Here is a 21,044-nt window from a genome sequence, read left to right on the forward strand (position 1 = left end):
GTGGTGGGAATTGTAGTGGTATTAGTGACTGTGGTATTGGTGGTGGTGTGATATTAAGGGTGATGTGTTAATTGTTGTACATTTGTGGCGATGGTTGTAATAATGGTGTTATTGGTATTTACATTGATGAGGGTCGTGATTGTATCAGTGGCAGTACTATCTGTAATAATTGTGGTAGCATTGTTGGTATTGGCAATTGTAGTAGTGATTGCGGGTTGGGTGATACCGGTGGCGGTGTGTTATTGGTGACAATATTGTTGGTGGTACTGTTTATGGTGCAATTGGCAGAGTGTTATCTGTAGTGGTGCTAGAACCAGCTAATAGCGAAACACTCCTCCGGGCAGGTCTAAAGCCTGCTCTGTGTATATTTTAAAGAAATTATTATTAAAGGGTTGGCAAAAGCTTAGATGTCTATGGCCAGACCAAAAAGGCTTCCCGATGGGGAATCACATCTGGTAAATTGGGGCAAGTCCTTCTGCAGACGTAAAAATTTGTCAAAGACCTCCAGCAGGCAATTTAATGATTTCGACTAAAATATCCAATGTTAGCACGCTTTTGCAATACTTTTCCTCTTCTTTTAACTGATATTTTGCTGAAATGACTCTTTCGGGATTCATCAAATGCATCAAACTCAAAGACTTGACAAGTGTTGCTACTTATGTTTTTCTGAATGTACTTAGGAATTTGAAAAAAAAAAAATAACATATATTATCCAGAGGTTTGTTAACGTGGATCCGACGAGTAAAATGTTAAAGCCAACGTCTTCTAACCGTGCAGACACAAGGAATTTAAATACATTTGTAAGAAAGGAAACAGAATACCCTTTCACATTTCCTATTTACAATCCATTTGATACATAAGAAATGTTCTGCAGGACTTTGAAACCATGGACTCTTTTTTGCATATGCGGCAGAAATCCACCATAAAAATCAGTAGCCTCATTAGTCACCTTAAGAGCCTTTTCTTCGGAGCACATCATTTGAATTTGACCATGGCGCTGCATCTGATGAAAGGTTTTAAGTTCATTCTCTTTCTGACGCATTTCCAAATTCAGGATCTCTTTTCTAATCTCCTCTCTTTTCGCAAACAAACATTTGAGAAGTTCCCGGAATCTATAAATGTCAAAAATGAAACTTGATAAAATCACCTGCATGTAGCACTAAACTCGCAGCGAAATGAGACTTCAGAGAAGGAGATGTAATAGAAGGCCCTGTTCACACACTGAAGAAAGGGGCAATAACAAAGATAAAGGGCATGGACCCGGCATAAATCAACGGAATCGAACACAATAACATGCTAGCAATGCTGCAATCATTCATGCTACTCACCGTAACGACTCTTGGCACCGTCGGTCCCTGGGTGCCAGTTCCTTCAGTCTGCCGTGAGTCATTTTACTGGGGGCAGGTGGACTGCTGACGGAAAGAGGACCAAGGACAGGACAGGAGTGTCACCATGGTACATAAGGCATTGGTGAGTGGCATACACCTGCCTCCATCCAGCCCATTACAAATATAATGTCAGAAGGGGCCAGAGGTCCTACTAAAGGGTGTTTTCAGCAAGACCTAACCAAAATGGGACGGCAGCTCAACAAGTCTTTGGCAACAACTACTATGGATGTCAGAAGAGGATAACACTCCTGCTCAAATGTCTGAAGGCGCATTGCAGCATCCTCTCCAAAAGGTGAATGGTGCAACTCTGCATATATCAAAGATGGTTCCTATATGTGCGGCTGTTAAAAGAAGGTTTGTGTGAACCTACCATGGTTTACTGTCAGGAGTAGGCATACTGCTGGAATGACTGGGAAAAGCTGTGATGTCTAACTTGTCCATCCTTTTCTGATTAGACCAGCAGTTTTTTACAGTGAATACAACGATCATGAAAGATCACTGAAGGTGCGAATCTTTTTTCCTTTGTTTAATGGGCAGCGCACTGATGACGGAGGGACACTCTGATGGAGCAAGGTTTTGTATAAAAATTAACTTGCTCGTATGCAATCCTCTCAAATAACCTGTAATACTGTAACCAACATGTTTGTGAGTACTAATTTTGCACGACATTTTACATACTGTATCTAGGGGAAACTTTTCTATGTATTTTACTAACCAGTAACCAGAGTGTCCTTAAAATGGCCGCCAAAAACGCAGGAACTCTTCTGCGCATGAGTCTACTGCATCTAAGTAGTATGACGTTTCCTGTCGCTTGGTGGGAAATCTTTGCAGCTGCGCAATAGCTTTTAACGTGGCTGCTCGAAACCTTTGCATTAACGCACATGCCGTGCAAGTTTTATTAAGCCATTAATGCAAAGGATATATTAAGTAAATGGGGTTAGAGTAGAAGTAAGTGGTATACAGTGAATTCATTTAATTTTGTATTCTAACATATTTTTCTCTGACTTTATTAATAGCTCGTATTTGCGCCTTGGAGGGGGACCGATGTCCCTATACTTTGCGACAACTACGCATGCGCGCTGCATCCTTGTCCTAAGACCAATGAGGTTATTGAATGGCTGCCAAAACATGTGCCCAGCAAAGACATGGGAAGCTCAACTCTTGAACCTACGAAAGGAAGAAGCGGAAACATTATACTACAGATTTATCAACCACATACGAAATGTTTGTGGGAATAAAGCTTGTGGGTATTAAAATTAAGGAGCGGGGAATTAGACAATAGAACTAAAGAAAGTTATTGCACTTCGTATGGTGTGATGTCCTCACCCCACTGCCTGGCCCAATCAAATTGAGGGGTGTACATAGAATTGAAACATTTGGGGTGGATTATACATTCGAATTGGTATAACAGAGGTAAGTTTTAGTTAGTTAGACACACTTATTGCCGAGATGCTGATGCTATGCTGAGATGCTGCCCGAATTGCTGCAAGCTGATTGAAGAATCCAACACTAGGGAAGAATCGCGGAACAACCGAGGAGGCACATCTAGGAAGGGGTCCGGACGAGCCCGAGCCGGAAAAAGTAGCACCAGAGAGGGGTGTAATGCTGGCGTTACACTAGAAGAGGTCACCTTCCCGGTCCTGAACCTGTCCTGAATCTTTGATGCTCTGATGTCTAGGTCCTCACACCATTCTAGGTAAATATAGTTCTGTGGGGTTATGCTCCGTATTTGCTCTCTGTTTTTTTCTCTCCACAGGTACTGTCATTACAAGAATTTAATTAATTTGAATCGAATTATAAGCTAACTGTACTAATTCCTGATGGAGGATTTGGGGATTTGGTGTATCTATGTGTATTTTGATTTGACTCACAAACTTATCAAATTCAGATAAATCTTTAAAACTCCTACAGAGTCTGTGGTTCTTTAAAATTAAAGTTAAATATGTTATTATTTCCTCCCTATTCTAATCTACAACTAGATCTATCGACAAAGCACATTTACATAAAGAGACAGGGAATGGTAATGATACTGATGTAACAGGTCTCTAAGGTTAATCAAAATAGATAACCAGCGGATATTTGCTAGCTCATTGAATGTATATGGGCCCAAAGTGAGAGTTGTGTGTAGGTGTGTGTATAGAGCTGGTAAACTCAGCTGCATCAGTTTTTCTTGGTAGCAGAGGCATGGTTAGTTTAGTTAGTTAGGCGAGGATTGTATTTTGTAAATTTGAATTATTGATTCATGTTTTAACCAAACCCGTTATGTATTGTTTTATGTTGTCTGGAAATTCCCGGGAATATTGAATAGCGGGTGGCGAATGGAAGCCACACTGCAGTGAGGTTATTGGTCTGGATCGAGAAAGTGCTGAAAGTTATGCAGGACTAGAAGCACTAAATTAGGGAAAATATCTTGTATGTTAGTAAGAATAATTGGTAGCAAGGAGTTCGCTGGTGAAAATGTGGTATTATATCACCTAGAAAGGGTAATACTGAAGGAGTAGTGGGTTCTCTGATGCTTGTGTGAAGAGTAAGCGGAAAGGTTTTACTCGTAGTGTGTGGAGAGTAAACGGAAGGGATTTACTGGCAGTGAAAGAAATTTTACTATCCTTTGAATTAGTGGGTCAGACACAATAGCGAATGTTTCTACGTTGTTAATTAAAGAGAAATTGTGTGAATTTTGTGAGAAAAGGTTTTCGCATGACTTTGTAAAGGAGGGGTCAGTTGAGGGTGCTGCACTGACGTCACTGAGAGCCGCGCTGCGATTGGTTGAAACAGCGGGCGTGTAGTTGATGTGAAATTGTAAAGGAGGGGTCAGTAGTAAGGAGTTATACTGACGTCACAGAAAAGCCGCGCAAGCATTGGCTGAGTGAGTGAGCAGAATAGAAGTTGATTGGTCCTCAGAATAGAAAACGCGTTGGTATTGGAGAATTATTAGAATTAAAGCAAGAGTCTGATTGGTTACCAAAATAAAAATCCCAAGAATAATAATAGATAGTGGAGTTTGTATGTACGATCAAACATTAACAGGGACTCGTCCAGACAGAAGATTTTTAGGGTTGCTTACGAACAATATCTGAACAAGCACAAGCGTGCAAAGTATGGAGAAAAGAGAAAGTTGTCATTTATGCAAAGGGTTAAGAATTCTTTTAAAAAGGATAAACCCATTAAGAGTAGAGAAGGGATACTCATTCCTCCCCCAAATGCGCCTGCATCATACATGATGGTGGAAAGAGGCTATTATACCTGTGTATGGTTAGAAAATTGGGTAGAATACTTAAAAGATGATGAAATATTAGCATTTCCTGAGTATGGAAGCTTTCATGGGAGAATACTGTACAATTTAAGAACACGGATGAATGAATTAAAACCCAGACCTAGATTGACCCAGAATGAGGCTTTAGAATAATGGGAAATGGAAGCCTTTGAACGGGATAGACCACGAAGTAACAGGAACCTAAGCAAATATTATCCAAAATTTCCCAGAGAGACTAGAGATAGTCAAATGAAACAATGGAGACAGGCCATGGTGGCAGAGGGTTTATATCCTGTGTTAACTTTAGAAGAGCAGACTGGAAGTAAATGTACAGAGAAAACCAAGCACTTAACTATAATAGATAGCGGAGAAGCAGAAGAAGGCTATTTAGAAGACATATTGATGAAAAGTCCTCCACCTTATAATGATGGATTTAATAGAATGACCACTAGTGCCTCGATGAAAGGAACACCTTTGGTTCCACAAATTGTACATGACACAGCAGACAGGGTACTTCAAGAAAAAGAAGCAAATAATAAGAATAGAGATTAATTGATCCAAAAAATAACTCAGATGAATACACATCCTGAAGCATTGACCATACCAGTAACAATTGGCCCAGTAGTCACATTGTATGGCGAAAAGTCAATTTGTTCCAAAGTTTCCGTAATGCCTATCCCAAGCATAGAACCTAGAAAAGAAAAGGTAATAGTAGATGATCAAGCAAGTGAATGTGAATTAGTAATATCATTAATGCATTTACCCATAAGAGAACCAATAATGGAAACCCCGAGGAGAAATTTGCCTGATTATTCAAAGGAAGTTAGATTGGAAACCTCGACAGGAACTAGAAGTGCCACAATAGTAACCCCAGAAGATATAGAGAGATGGTCCCAAGAAATAGAAAAGCCAAAGCCACAGCTAAAAATATTAGACATTTTCAAATTGCGAGTAGAATTGGAAGAAATGCTAGCCGGAAATGTGGGTCTAGACAGATTAAACACATACAGTGAGGAAGAGTTACTGTTTATTTGCAGAAGCATCACACGGAACACAAAAACGTTTCATGAGAAGCTGACAAATCTGGCATCTGAAATGGGAATTGACATAGGGAAGTCAAAGGTGTTGCAGAAACCATATAGATCAGAATTTTCTGATAAGGATTTGGAAAACATGAATGTGTCTGGAAGAAAATTACAGATCAGGGAGTTATTATTTCTGTTACAAAAATGGGGAGATCTTGAAAAATGGAAAGTTAGGTGGGCAAAGAAAAAGGCACAGGTAATCGAACAACATCTGAATATACAATGAGAGAAACCGAAAAGGTTGAGAGATTGTATCCAATCAGGGAAGTACCCGGAGGGGTTTACGTACATGTACCATGAACCAGACGGGATATTTTTGTTGTTTACGAATGATTTCCCTAAACTGAGAGAAAAACCAGTGGAGTGGTACAGATAAGTTGAGAGGTTTGTGAAAGTTTCAAAAGTTTTGTTAAAGGTTCTGAATAGTCTGTTTGACATAGTAGTACCCGTGGATTTGTGGATGGAGTGTAAAATTACTATAGATTGGCCTAGTGAAGAGTATCCAAGAGATTCAAAGACAGGAGCCCTGTCAGAAAATGTAATGAAAAAATATCACCAGGTGATCACTTTTCTGAAGAGTAAAATTCCCCCGAAAGAAACTGATTGGGTAAAAATAGACCGAACAACCAAAGAGAAAAATGAGTCTGTACATGCAAATTATGAACGTCTTTTACAGGTGTTCAAACTGTATAGTGGTTTTGAAAATATAGAGAACAAGGACATGACTCATTTTGTGTATCGATTTGTTACAAGGTTAAGATTGGATATATCGCAAATGATTAAGCAGCGTATGTTATGTTGGCAAGCAAAGCCCATAGATGACATTTTAAAGTTTGACAAATATTGTGGAGATGAAATTGATAACAAACAAAAAGTCTTAGAAGAAAAAGTAATGTGGGCTCAAGTAAAATTAGATGAACAGCAAGAGCTTCAATTGAATAAACAGTCAGAAAATCAAGGAAAGGTACAAGGTCAAAGCAAAAAATAATGGGGGTAAGCCACGGGGAAGATTGAACAGGGAAGAGGCAAAGAAAAGGTTGCCCTGTCACGGGTGGGGGAAGTTAGGGCATTGGAAGAACGAGTGTAAATTTGTACAAGTTAATAATGTCCCGAATCAAAATTTAAATCCACAGACGCAGAATGAGGTGTTAATGAGTCAACCGCAACAGGGTATAGATCTTCAGAGTCAATTGCCACCTGCCCCCAAGTCAAATTTTGTGAGTCAAGCGAAGTACAGCGTGGACGCCGGATTTCCAGAAGAAGTGGTAAGAAAAATGTTGTAACATCGCAGTTTCTTTTCCAGGACCCACTACTCGATTATGAGCAGGAATGACGGTGCCTGAGGGGGGAGGAAGGGGAGTGCGTACTTGGCGCATCCCTACCGGTAGATCAGTCAGGTCCATATGTAGAAGGTAAAGTAGAAGGAAATTACATCACTTTCTTGTTGGATACTGGTGCTACAAGGTCTACTGTGAGAACAGCAGACATTCCTAACCTGCCCCTCTAGGGTGAAGCCATCCAAGTAGTAGGTGTCTAGAACAAACAGATTAGAACCCCAATCACAGAACCAATAGAGGTGTGAATTGGAAATTTTAAAGAAATGCATAAATTCGTGGTCTGTGACTCAAGTCCTGTAAACTTGCGTGGAAGGGACTTGTTGTGAAAAATAAATGAATTGCACCACATATTGCACACCGGATGGTGTCGCAATGCAAACCCCAGATGAAGATGGAGTTTACAAGTTCATGTTAGCTAAACAAGGGACAGAAGTAAATTAAATGTATTCAATGATAACCAAAGATGAATTACCTGCCAAAGTCAAACTGACTGTAAATGCAGAGATATGGGATTTTACTGGAAAAGAAATAGGATTAATGGCAAATGTAGATCCCGTAAAAGTGACAGTAAAAGAAGGTGCAGTTTATCCGAATACTCGACAATACAAAATGAGTCCTGAAATAAAGGCAGGTGTTGCAGCAGAGATAGAGCGATTAGTTGAACAAGGCATCTTGAAAGAAATAATGAGCAGCCCTTTGAACTCACCTATAATTGGCATTTAGAAACCTAATGGGAAGTATAGGGTGGTTCAAGACCTGAGCAAAATGTATAAAATTGTTGTACTGTGTTGTCCAGTAGTGCCCAACAAAGCTGTGATTCTTTATCAAATACCATGGAAAGCAGGTTGGTTCACAGTAATTGATTTATGTCATGCATTATTTTCTATTCCATTGCATCCAGATAGTCAGTTTTTATTTTCATTTAAATTCGGAGATCATGTTTACGTGTGGAATCGTGTGCCTCAAGGGTACACCGAGAGTCCTTCAATCTTTAATCAGATTCTCAAAAAAAGTCTTGAATCTCTTGTGTTGCCCAGAGAGTCAGTCCTGGTGCAGTATATTGACGACCTATTGGTGGCGTCAAACACTCGAGATGACTGTGTCATTTGCATTCCTAAATCACTTGGCAAAGGGTGGACACAAAGTGTCCTCCGAGAAACTTCAGTTTTGTAAAAACTCAGTCAAATACCTGGGACATCAAATAGAGAGAGGTATTAGAAAGGTGACCTCAGAAAGAACCAGAATAAGACAAATGCAGCTGCCACAACCCCCCCAAAAAATATGAATGTTTCTAGAGGTCGTAGAATATTGTAGACAGTGGATTGTAGGATTTGCTTTACTGGCTAAACCACTGATACAGATGACAAGAAAGAGAGCAAAGGACCCCATAGAATGGGAAGATGGGATCATTTATAAAGTTACGAAATTGTTTGTGCGAAGCACCTGCTTTGGTAATGCCAGACTATTCAAAAGAATTTGCATTGTTCTGCTATGAGAGAGGAAATTGTGCACTCTCAGTTTTGACACAGACATGGACTAATGCGAAGACCAGTGCCATATTTTTCTGCTACTCTAGACCCTGAAGCATGTGCATTGCCAGGTTGTCTGAAAGCTGTAGCTGCAACTTGCGTGAGTATAGAACAAAGTGAGTCAATTGTGATGGGACACCTTTTAAATGTGTATGTGCCCCATTCAGTTGTGATTTTGCTGACCAAAACACGAACAGAGTACCTCACTCCCAGTAGGTTAACCAAATACGAGGGAATAATGCTGGGGGCTGAAAACGTGACTAAAGTGAGGTGTACTGTTTTAACCCAGCCACCTTACTACCTGATCCATACCAAGAAGAAGTGAAAGATGAGGCCGAACATGAATGTCTTGACGTGACTGAACTTAGCACCAAACCACGTCCTGACATACAAGAGGAACCCCATAAAAATGCAGCTCATGAGTTATTTGTAGATGGCTCACGCATGCAACATGAGGAGGGAGGATTGGGTGCTGCTTATGCTGTATGTACATTAACTGGAATAGTCGAAACATCCTATTTACCAGAAGTCAGACCTGCACAAGTAGCCAAATTAATTGCTTTAATTAAAGCATGCAAAATTGGGAAAAATTGGAAAATAACCATATTTACTGACAGCCAATATGGTTATGGGGTTGTGCATGATTTGGGCCAGCTATGGATGCAGAGGCATTTCCTGACTTCATCAGGAACTCCCATTAAAAATGGAAATTTTGTGAGAGAATTAATTGAGGCTATTCAATTACCAAAAGAGGTAGCCGTGGTTAAGTGTGTTGCTCACCAATCAGGAGATGACTATGTGACAGCCGGTAACCGATATGCTGACCAGGTTGCCCAAATTTCTTCTTTTTTGTGCACAGGTGTCTAAATTGTAACAAATGTATTCGTATTGTTAGTATTGTCATTAATGTTGTGATGTATTTTTGTATTGTAATGAGCGTACTTTATTTAACTTTAACAAAAAACAAAAAAATGCAGTGTTTATAAAATAGCAAACACGTTTTTGATTAAATTCAACGACAAAGTTGTGGCTAGTGTTCTTGTTTAATTCAGTCCACTACGTAAAATCGAGTTGAAAACACATACAGTATTGGCACTTGTTTTGTTCTTTATATATAGACCAGGTTGCCCAGCACTGTGCAAAGACATACAATTGCACTAAACTAGAACATTGAAACTTGTGGAATCAGCTGTCAACTTATGCTACTTGCAGGAGTGGGAACCTGGGAGGAGGTGAAAGATCTGCAGGATGCAGTAGAGATGAGATAAAAGGAAGAGTGGGTGAAAATAGAATGTCAAAGAAGGGCAGAAGATGGTGAAGGGGTTTGTTATGATGGCAGACCAGTAATGCCAGACTGTATGCTCAGACCTATGGCTAGAATGTATCATGGAGACACACATGTAGGCAGAGATGCTATGATTCGACTTTTCAGACAAGATTGGTTTAACGCAAAGTTCAGGAATGTAGCAGAGAGTCTTTGCCAAAGATGTTTTACATGTCAACAAATGAATCCTGGCAGGAAAACCATGGTTAGTATGGGAAAGATTGGAAAGGCAGAAGGTCCCTTTGTAAGACTTCAGGTAGATTTTATTCAATTGCCTGCTTGTCGAGGGTTGAAATATGTACTTGTCATAGTTTGTTTATATTCTAAGTGGGTGGAAGCATACCCGACCCGAAGAAATGACAGCTTGACAGTGGCCAAACTTTTACTAAGAGAACTCATCCCTAGATTTGGTTTTCCAGTAACGATTGAATCAGATAGAGGGTCTCATTTTAATGATGAAATAATTAGACTAATTTGTGAAGCATTCAAAGTCGAACAAAAATTGCACTGCGCATACCGCCCAGAGGCTTCTGGGGTGGTAGAACAATTGAATGGCACAATCAAGTCAAGACTCGGAAAGGTGTGTGCATCCACCCCACTGGAATGGCCCGATGCTTTACCTCTTGTTCTGATGGGACTCAGAAGTATTCCAGACAAAAATACTGGATTGGGTCCCCATGAAATACTCATGGGAAGAGCAATGAGACAAGCATGTGTACCAGGACACAAGCTGTTGAATTTAACTGATGACTTGGTTTTGGAGTATTGCAAAGAGTTGGCTGACAGAGTGCGTTCTATCTCTCATCAGGTTGGGGAAGACGCAGTCAACAGACAGCTGAACCGAGCGCATGATCTGAATCCCGGTGACTGGGTAGTTGTGAAGAATCACACTCGAGAATTGTGCCTAGCACCAAGGTGGGACAAACCACATCAGGTTATATTAACTACTTCCACAGCTGTAAAGCGTGCAGGATTACCTAACTGGATTCATGCAAGTCATACCAAAAGGGTACCAGCTCCTGAAGAAGTATTTCAATTGACACGAGAAGTTGAAGTTGCTGAAGGTTGCACAGCTGAACAATCTCCTATAGAAGATCCTAAAGTAGCTGCCCAAGAACAACCAAGCACCTATCAGGACGACTGGATCCCAGTGGTGGACATACCTGAAGTAATTGTAAGAACTAGAAGCCAAACACAGCTAGATAGACAGGAAAAGAGTGAGAATCAGTCAGGTGTAGAAGAACTCGCTCAGGAGAGTAGGGATACAACTATTAGGGAACCTGAGCAGGAACAGTTAAGGAGAGAACAATATACTCAGACAGAAGAAAAACAAAGTTACATTCTTGAGTCTGAGGAGGGACAGATAGGTTTTAGAGAAAATGTTCAGGCAGAAGAAGGTCAAGGGGTAAGAAGACCTCAACAGGACCAGACAGGTATAGAAACAAAGATTCAGGATACAGAAGAAAAATCAAACATCACCAATTCTGGACAGGGTCAGATTGAGGTAGTTGAACATATCCAGGCAGAACAGGCTAAAATAATAAGTCCTGGACAAGGTCCTGGACAAGGTCAGATAGAGAGGAAACCTGAAGGCGAAGATGATCAAATTGTGCCACAAATAAAATAAAATAAAAGAAGCCTTGAAGAAACTGACAGTGCAGTGACAACTAAGAAAAGTCAAGTCAAGTCAAAAAACACTTTATTTGATTATTTAAAAATCATAAAAGTATACTATACGATTACATAGAGTTAATTTCCAGAGCGTATTATACAAATAAAATTTGAAATATATAAAAGGTCAGTGGCATATACATATAAATCCACACATACTAAAATTTATAATAAAAAAAATATGACATGATTCATAACCCCAATATTTCATGTATTACAGGGGGATTGAATTAGATTATGTCAAACGATCTTGGGTAAACATTTACAGAACCAGAACCTACATTCAGCTTGAGTCTTTTACTTCTAGCCCGGATACAGGCAATCAGAAAATTGGCTACACCAAACATTACTAAAGAGGACTCCATTAATTGAAGATAATACAATGCAGGTTTAAACTTTACAAACCCCTTTTCCCTTAGCAGTGGTCTAATGAACTTTTTCCTACTTTCAGAAAAGAAAGAACAGAAAAACACAAAATGTGTCTGGTCCTGATCAGAAAAATTATCACAATCACAAGGTGCGTTTTCCTTTGGGTGACACCACTTTTCATAAGTTCCCAACAAGAAATGAGCTTGATTAAATCTGAATTTTGTTAGGAGCCACCGATGATAGGGTCTGGTAACGATAGTCAGATAGGGTTGAATTGACAAGGACGAGATCAGCAAAAAATGTGACCTAACTGTAGGTTTTGTGATTTCCTTTGCTTCTCGTTCTAATTCACGTAGATTTAAAAATTGTGTTTTTACCCATGTAATATCTTCTTTAGTAAGGTTTTCCGGATTCAGATATAATTCAGGGCGACCCAGGAGTACTACAGATTTTTTAATAAAAGTCAACCACAAAATGTCCGCCACTCCATCCCTCTCCATACAATCTCTAATGATCTTGTGGTTAAGTGTAAGGTTGGGGTTCAGCCAGGTTCTGATCCAGAGTAAAAGCGGTGCCAAATTTAAAATATCAGTAATATACCCTATCCCGAGCTCCGTGTGAGCTGCAAAGGATGATGTAGATTGGGGGAGACCCAAAACAGATCGAAGAAATTTATTTTCTTCTCTCTGTATTGGTGCTAGATCTTTATAGCCCCAAATACCTGCCCCATACCTTGCTATGGCTAGGGTTTTAGATTTATAAATCATCAATATGGCCTCAGCTGGTTTGCCACCCAGTCTTTTGGCGAAGCCTAATATAGCCGCCGAGGATCTTTTCACGGCTGCTACTTTATTAGCAACTTGGGGTACCCAGGACCCAATGTCATCAAACACTACACCAAGATAGGTAAACACTTTCACTCTCGATATTACTAGGCCATTACAAGAAAGGGTTCTCATGTTCTTCCTACCTTTCCCTATGGCCATGACATGCGATTTCTCTACATTTGTTACTAGGTCCAGATTTTGCATAAAGTCCCCAAAGGAATTCAACAGATGTTGTAAACCTATTGGGGTCCTTGACAGCAGCACCGTATCGTCAGCATATAATAAAACCGGCACTGGTGTTCCCCTCATGCATGGAACGTCAACGGATGCAGCCGCCAAGGAGGAACCCAGTGAGTTTATATATAGAGAAAATAGCATTGGGGCCAGAATACACCCCTCGCGAACTCCCCTGTCGGACTTGAGGCCAGCGGAACACTTCCCATCTTGAGTCATGCGAATGACCGCTGTTAGATCTCTATGTAGCTCCGCCAGGAAGCTCACCAGAGCCCGATCTAAACCCAGCTCCAGGAGCATTGTCCACAGTTTCGACCTATTAACTAGGTCAAAAGCTGTGGACAAGTCCATGAAAGCCAGGTAGATTGCCCCTTTTGTGGCTACAGTGTATTTACTAACTATTAGATGTAGATTCAGGCACTGGTCTTCGGTGCCTCGACCAGTTCGGAAACCATACTGTGCATTACACATGATGTCATTGTTAGTAACCCAAGAGGAGATCCTAGACAAAATGACCTTCCCTAGAATTTTAAAGGACGAGTCCAATAAGGATATGGGCCGATAGCATCTAGGGTCCCCCCTCTGGCCCTTCTTAAAAATCGGGACAATAATCGCCCGTGACCAGGAAGTAGGTAATCTGCTATTATCAATACAGACCATGTTAAATACATTAGTAAGAACCACGGACCAAATATTAGGATGTGCCTTAAACAAGTCAGCAGGTACTCCGTCTGGGCCAGGGGCCTTATGAGCAACTGTGTCCTCGATAGCCTTTTGTGTTTCTTTAATTGTAAATCTCAATGGAGGCTCCTCTTGGTTGCTCACAATCGGAACAAAGACATCTGCTGGGAGGCCATTGCCATAAATTTTCCCAAAATGGTCTAGCCATTCACGCTCAGATATATTTAATTCAAGCGGGGTGATTTCCTTGTCATTAAAAAGTGAAAAATTAACTATTTCCCAAAATTTAGAGCTGTTCTTAAGGCTAGCCTTGTCATACAAGGAGTCCCAGGCGTTTTTTTTTATGACATTCTTACGAAACTCAACAGTCATTTTGTAACATTTCCTTAGCCTGGCCACTTCTGCATTATCTCTAGGACTCTTTTTCAATTCCATCAGTAGGTCTCTATGGGCTTTTGAGCATTTTTGGTCAAACCAACCATGTGGTTTTTGCTCCTTGTGTGGTGTCTTACATGTTAAGTCCGCAGCCACCCGCTGGCAGATTGAGTCAAAGGAGGAGATAATATCTCCACCCCACCTTAGCGGATCCAAGCAATTATTAATTTCCTTACCCACCTTCTCACTCAATGAGATATAAAAAGCCTCTGGGATTATTTTATTCCATTTTAGCCGTCTCCCCTGATCCTGAACGGATATTACCAAGGGAGATACTGGATTTATATTTATATTATCATTAAGAAAAGTCGAAAGGGTGATAATTGGCCAAGGATTATCAAGAGACTGAAATACCGCCTTAAGACAATCAGTGAAGAACCTGATCAAGTAAACAAAGTATCCAGTCAATCTGGACCTTCCACTGCAACACCAAAATAAAGGAGCCAAAGATTGAAGACATTGAATAACAAGTTCAGGGGTCCTGAGTGGACGTATGTTATTCTCGAAGATTTTGAAAATCTCGACTTAAATGAAGAAAGCGAAGTAGAACTGAATGTTAAACGAATTGATGAAGAAGTGAGACTGACTTGAAAGAGAGAAGACACTTAAGGTGTTAGCTCATACCAAGTTTCTGACTTAAAAGGAAGAGACAATCTTCTTATCCAAAATGTCTGATAAAAAAGTTACTGGAAAATCAAAACAGAGCTGTATAAAGAAGTGCTGTAGGACTTGTATATGTAGCTTAATATTAGTCCTCATAATGTGAGTAATATTAGCAATAGCTATTCCTTATTTGATGGTTATGAACAAAGAGAATAGTACTAACACACATACAAAGGTAGCAAACATTAAAGGAGATAGAGTAGAATTAGAAACACCAGATGAGTTAGATTTACACAATACTGTGAATAAAAACGAAACTGATTTAAATGCATTTGCAAACCTATTAGTACATTATGTAGAAACAATAGAAGTTAGTGATTGTTATGTTTGTATGAGATCACCAACCTCAGTAGCTAAAGGGGTAACTTATCACTTACCCTTGACATATGGTATTTCATGTAGTGTACTGGCTAGTTTATTTTATAGAACAGGAAAACTGCAGTATTAATATTCAAATGTAGATGTAATATTTTCAGAAGTCCCTATGCGAAAGAGCGTGAACCCCGTCCTTAGTATTAGAGACTCGCAATTCATGGGTGAATATTTCCTAACAATGAAGACAGTAGATATAGCTGATGCACACAAACGCAACCTAACGTGTAAATTACAAGAAGAAGAAAATATATTTTTTAATTTAGTAGAACAGAGGAGACAGGTTTTCCAAAGAAGGGCCTCTGAACCAAAACCTCATATACCTAAATGGGCTGAGAAGGAAGACCATTTGGTAACTGGCAAGACTCATGCTGCTATGTCTCTGGATTTTGAAAAGAAAGGGGAAATCTGTCTCCATAGACTAAAAACAGAATATAACAATGCATTTATTGGTTCCAGTGATTGTGAACATAACTTCTTAGTAATTGGGGGTTGGGGACTAAAAGGAGGAACTGATCCAGTATTTCCTGGAATTTATTATATTTGTGGAAACAAAGCCGAATTTAGGCTGCCTGATCATTGGTACGGGAGTTGCTATTTTGGAATAGTATTACCTAAAGTTTATCATGTTAAAAGAATCACTGGAAGCAATAATGACAGTAATGGAATAACCCGACATAAAAGAGCTAGTTTTTCTGAAATAGTAGGCGATATATTTGGTGCACTGATACCCTTAGTGGGTGTTCTGCTGAATTCTCGTAAAATCTGTCAATTGTCGACAGTAGTTGATCGGTTATCTACTGACATTGCTGGAAGATTTTTATTGATCAATACAGAATTAGTTGCTGTTAGATCTATGGTTTTGCAAAATCGACTTGACCTTGATATCTTATTAGCAAAAGGGGTAGAGCCTGTAAAATGTTGAAAGCGCAACATTGTTGCACTTATATTCCTGACAAAAGTGTAGAGATTGGAGGGTATATTAACAATATTACAAATTTGGAAGAAGAACTGAAACCACTGGAGGTTGACAGTGTATGGAAGAAAATAACCAATAGTTTTTCTACTATCAGTGGTTGGTTTTCTAACATAGGTATAAGTATCTTAGGTCAAATATTATTGCCGATCATGGGCATAACTTTGTTAGTTCTGATGATAATGTGTTGCCACAAATGCAGTGGGAAGAAAAAGAGGTATGAAGTGGCCAAGAAATGTAAGAAAAGAAAATTAGATAAAATACGACTTGAAAAATTGAAGGGAAATATCTACAAAAGAATGAAGGGATCACAATATAAAAAGATAAATAAATAAATAAATGGTAGCATGGTAGAATGCTAAAGTTGGCAACTGATTTAATAGAAGCTAGTGATGGCATAAAATGCCATCAGAGAGGGGATTGATGGAGCAAGGTTTCGTATAAAAAGAAACTTGCTTGTATGCAACCCTCTCAAATAACCTGTAATACTGTAACCAACATGTTTGTGAGTACTAATGTTGCACCACATTTTACATATTGTATCTAGGGGAAGCTTTTCTATGTATTTTACTAACCAGTAACCCGAGTGTCCTTAAAATGGCAGCCAAAAACGCAGGAACTCTTCTGCGCATGCGTCTATTGCATTTAAGTAGTATGACGTTTCCTGTCGCTTGGTGGGAAATCTTTGCAGCTGCGCAATAGCTTTTAACATGGCTGCTCGAAACCTTCGCATTAACTCACATGCCATGCTGAAACTAACCCACGCAAGTTTTACTAAGCCATTAATGCAAAGGATATATTAAGTAAATGAGGTTAGAGTAGAAATAAGTTGTATACAGTGAATTCATTTAATTTTGTATTCTAACATGTTTTTCTCTGACTTTATTAATAGCTCGTATTTGGGCCCTGGAGGGTGACCGATGTCACTATCCCTTTGCGACAAATACGCATGCGTGCTGCATCCTTGTCCTGAGACCAATGAGGTCATTGAACGGCTGCCAAAACATGTGCCCAGCAAGGACATGGGAAGTTCAACTCTTGAACCTACGAAAGGAAGAAGCTGAAACATTGTACTACAGATGTATCGATCCACTTATGAAATGTTTGTGAGAATAAAGCTTGTGGGTATTAAAATTAACGGGCGGGGAATTAGACAATAGAACTAAAGAAAGTTATTGCACTTAGTATGGTGTGATGTCCTCACCACACTGCCTGGTCCAATCAAATTGAGGGGTGTACATAGAATTGAAACATTTGGGGGTGGATCATACATTCGAATTGGAATGACAGAGGTAAGTTTTAGTTAGTTAGACACACCTGTTGCCGAGATGCTGATGCAATGCTGAGATTCTGCCTGAATTCCTGCAAGCTGATTGAAGAATCCAACACTAGGGAAGAATCGCTGAACAACCGAGGAGGCACATCTAGGAAGGGGTCCGGACGAGCCGGAGAGAGTAGCACAAGAGAGGGGTGTAATGCTGGCGTTATACTAGAAGAGGTCACCTTTCCGGTCTTGAACCTGTCCTAAATCTTTGATGCTCTGATGTCTAGGTCCTCACACCATTCTAGGTAGATATAGTTCTGTGGGGTTATGCTCCGTATTTTCTCTCTTTTACTCTCTCCTCGGGTACTGTCATTACAAGAATGTAATTAATGTGAATCGAATTATAAGCCAACTTTACTAATTCCTGATGGAGGATTTGGTGTATCTATGTGTATTTTGATTTGACTCACAAACTTATCAAATTCAGATAAATCTTTAAAACTCCTACAGAGTCTGTGGTTCTTTAAAATTAAATTTAAATGTGTTATTATTTCCTCCCTATTCTAATCTACAACTAGATCTATCGACAAAGTACATTTACATAAGGAGACAGGGAATGGAAATGATACTGATGTAACAGGTCTCTAAGGTAATTCAAAATTGATGACCAGCAGATATTTTCTAGCTCATTGAATGTATATGGGCCCAAAGGGAGAGTTGTGTGTAATAGAGCTGGTAAACTCCGCTGTATCAACCCCAAAAGCATTTTCATTCAGCCTAAGGTGGATACTGGCTGTCAAATCAAGCTATGCAGTGACTGACAGTGGTGGCAGCCAATTCATGGTCCATGGGCACACGATACTATGAGGAGGCTCGCTACAGCCTATAGCATGTCCCGTAACTAACTTCGAAGCCCAGGAAAGAAACGGAACAATAGAAGGACTCATTCCTCTAAAATGGAAGGAACCTTCCAACTTTCAACTGCCATTATCAGGGGATTCAATAGGGGAAGCAGTCCCACTATTACATCTGTCCCACTGAATAAAATGGAGTCCTGAACAGCGGCCTTGAACTCCAGCGACTTGAACAATGACTTTAACAAAAAGGCACTGGATGGGTTTTTGGCCTTAGATTTTTTTTCAAGGTACCTTTTATTTTTGGGTCCTGAACAACTGGCAGCTGAAGCTCCAGCCTACTGAGTTGTCCAGTTTAGTACCAGAGACCAGACTAGTATATGAATTCTGTCAAAAGTTGTATTTGAAATTCTTGTACCAATCTGAATTCAATGCCAGCTGAAATCCCTTGCATGTAAGCAAATAAACAATGCCCATATTATAACACATTTTCTTTAGTGAGAGCTGGCTCTGATTAATGAAAGGCATTCAGAGCAACTAAAGGACAGGTTACTCAACAACTGTCCCAGAATGCCTCCTCCCACACCGATCCCCAGGACAACCAACACCCCTGGGTTTGGTCCCCCAGACTACCTCCGTTGAGCCCCTTCCTCCTAGTTCTCTCCAGGACATCCCTCCCAGAGAACACAGAGCCCGGTTCAGTCATTTCCCTCCTTCAACCAGGCTATGATAGAACTCACTCTGGACACTGACTTCCACTGCACTGGACGCACTGGGCCCACAAGACCATACCAAAGGAGATAAAGCCACTAACCAGCTTTCTGTCTTTTGGTTTAACATGCAGAAAGAACATGCTGATTTAGAATATTCTGTGAAGGAATAAGCTTTGGCAACACTTATGCTCCTCAGAATTGCCAATACAGCACTGTGTTGTATGCGCCAGGCTCCTCCCACATTAACACTACCACACCTCAAAGTTTCATTAACAGTTGCCACATTTCTCACCCTTCCATTCTTAATAAAAAGCCGCAAACTGAATAAACATGGGTCCATGACCAATCCAAAATTGGTTCCTGGCCTCTCACACCATACCCGTATTATCTGCCATAAGATATGCACCCAGTGAGTTGGTGCCAGGCCTAACAAACCCTATGCACTCCAATGCTACTATTTCAGCACCCAGAAAGTGGCTGAGTTTCTGTCGCTGCTGGTCAGAGAGGAGAGACATTTCATGTGTATCAAGCGGACGTGCCCGATGCTACTCCAAGCAACATCACACACAAATGCCTTCCTGAACTCCCAGTGGCCCTGCCATGCAGACCCAGACGGTCATTATGGTGCGCAAATATAAAGTATGGCTGCACAAACTGCTACTGGCGCAGGAACAAGACCGCAGGAATTAAGCCAGCATGAATTGCAAGCCACCTGGGAATGAGGACAGGAACAGCCATGGTAGAACCCTCTTCCTGAGTACTGAGTTCTGAACGGCCACTTGGAGACCCCCGTTAAAAATACTCTACCGCTTATTGTGTAGGATCTGTAAAAATAATTGGTATATATGTTCAAAAAAGAAGATGCTTGCGCCTTTTATCATCTTAGTAGACGCTCTTTTAACTTTAATACTGATCTACCTGCAAATAGAAGTCCTTTCTATCTTTTAAGTAAAAGCATGAAACTGACTTTCTAACCCTTAACACTTCTACCAGAAAGCCTTGGCTGCTCACTCTCAACATCTAAGGCCTAAGAAGAGTAACTTGGTTATTGAAGTTTAGTGCAACAGTATTGGAGGCCTAATATACCTGTGTTAAACTAGAGTACCCACCTCCTGCTCCAGGTCCTCATATATATTGGGAACCTACAGATCTATCCGTAAGCTTTAGGAGCAAGACCGTAAATGAGATTTTAAAGCTGCATGTATCCCTTCCTGTACCCTGTAGAGACTGGGTTCCACACATAGCTGGTAAAGGCTGAGAGACATTTAAAATGAATCTACAGGTTGTATTGCCTTACTCGTTCAAAAAGGTATGGAAGAACTTTTAGCTCATTGAAATAGGTCTATATTTCTGGAAATTAGTTTTTCGAAGAATATGAGCAATATCTTGCCGCTGGTGAGAATAGAGTTTCATAAAATAGTGAAAAATGTCCCCTTTCAACCAAGGAGTTACAGTCTTCTTCAATACGTTAAAGAGGAATGGAGGCCAGGGAGTAATATTTTGGTCAACGCTCATTGGTGGCGGCGAGGGGGACCGACAGCGTGTGCGTCCCGTCCCTGGTGGCCTAGCGGCGTTCCTGCGGCGTCGGTATGGTGCGGCAAGGCAAGGTGAGTCTCCCTCCCTAGAAATCAGTACTCAGACCTGGGAGGATGGGCGGGGAGGTAAGGAATCTACAACTAACATATGTCTCTTCAGATACATTGTCACCGAAGATCATCTGATAGAGACAGTTAGTTGGAGATTCCTTATCTAAGAATAGATACCCCAGCAATACCACCCCCAGAGAAGGATCTGCAAACCAAAATCATACCAGAAACTCCTGGAGGACCGAACGGGCAAAGTACCCATCCCTCCGGACTTGGCTGCCCAGGCAGTAGTGTCTGGTAAACTTGTGAAAGGATGCCCACGTTGCTGCCTGACAGATGTCAAGGACTAAAACTCCACATGATAATGCCGTTGTTGCCGTCATTACTCTGGTGGAATGAGCACGCAACCCCACAGGAGGGGCCTTCTCCGCCAAAGCTTAGCATATTTTGATGCAAAGGATAACCAATCAGGAGATGGTCTGT

The 21,044-nt window shown here is 40.5% G+C and overlaps 1 protein-coding gene across 1 annotated transcript in view; it reads right to left on the reverse strand.

The window, feature by feature from the left end:
• The window catches only part of LOC146859903 (kinesin-like protein KIF18A), a 391,179-nt gene that overhangs the window by 154,783 nt on the left and 215,352 nt on the right, over positions 1-21,044 (reverse strand). Inside the window, exon 10 of the mRNA XM_085643641.1 lies at positions 950-1,112. Coding sequence (XP_085499767.1) covers positions 950-1,112 — 163 coding nt within the window. The remainder of the gene's footprint in view (positions 1-949; positions 1,113-21,044) is intronic.

This window comes from Triturus cristatus, chromosome 3_1 (assembly GCF_964204655.1).
Source record: "Triturus cristatus chromosome 3_1, aTriCri1.1, whole genome shotgun sequence".
Lineage (NCBI taxonomy): Eukaryota > Metazoa > Chordata > Amphibia > Caudata > Salamandridae > Triturus > Triturus cristatus.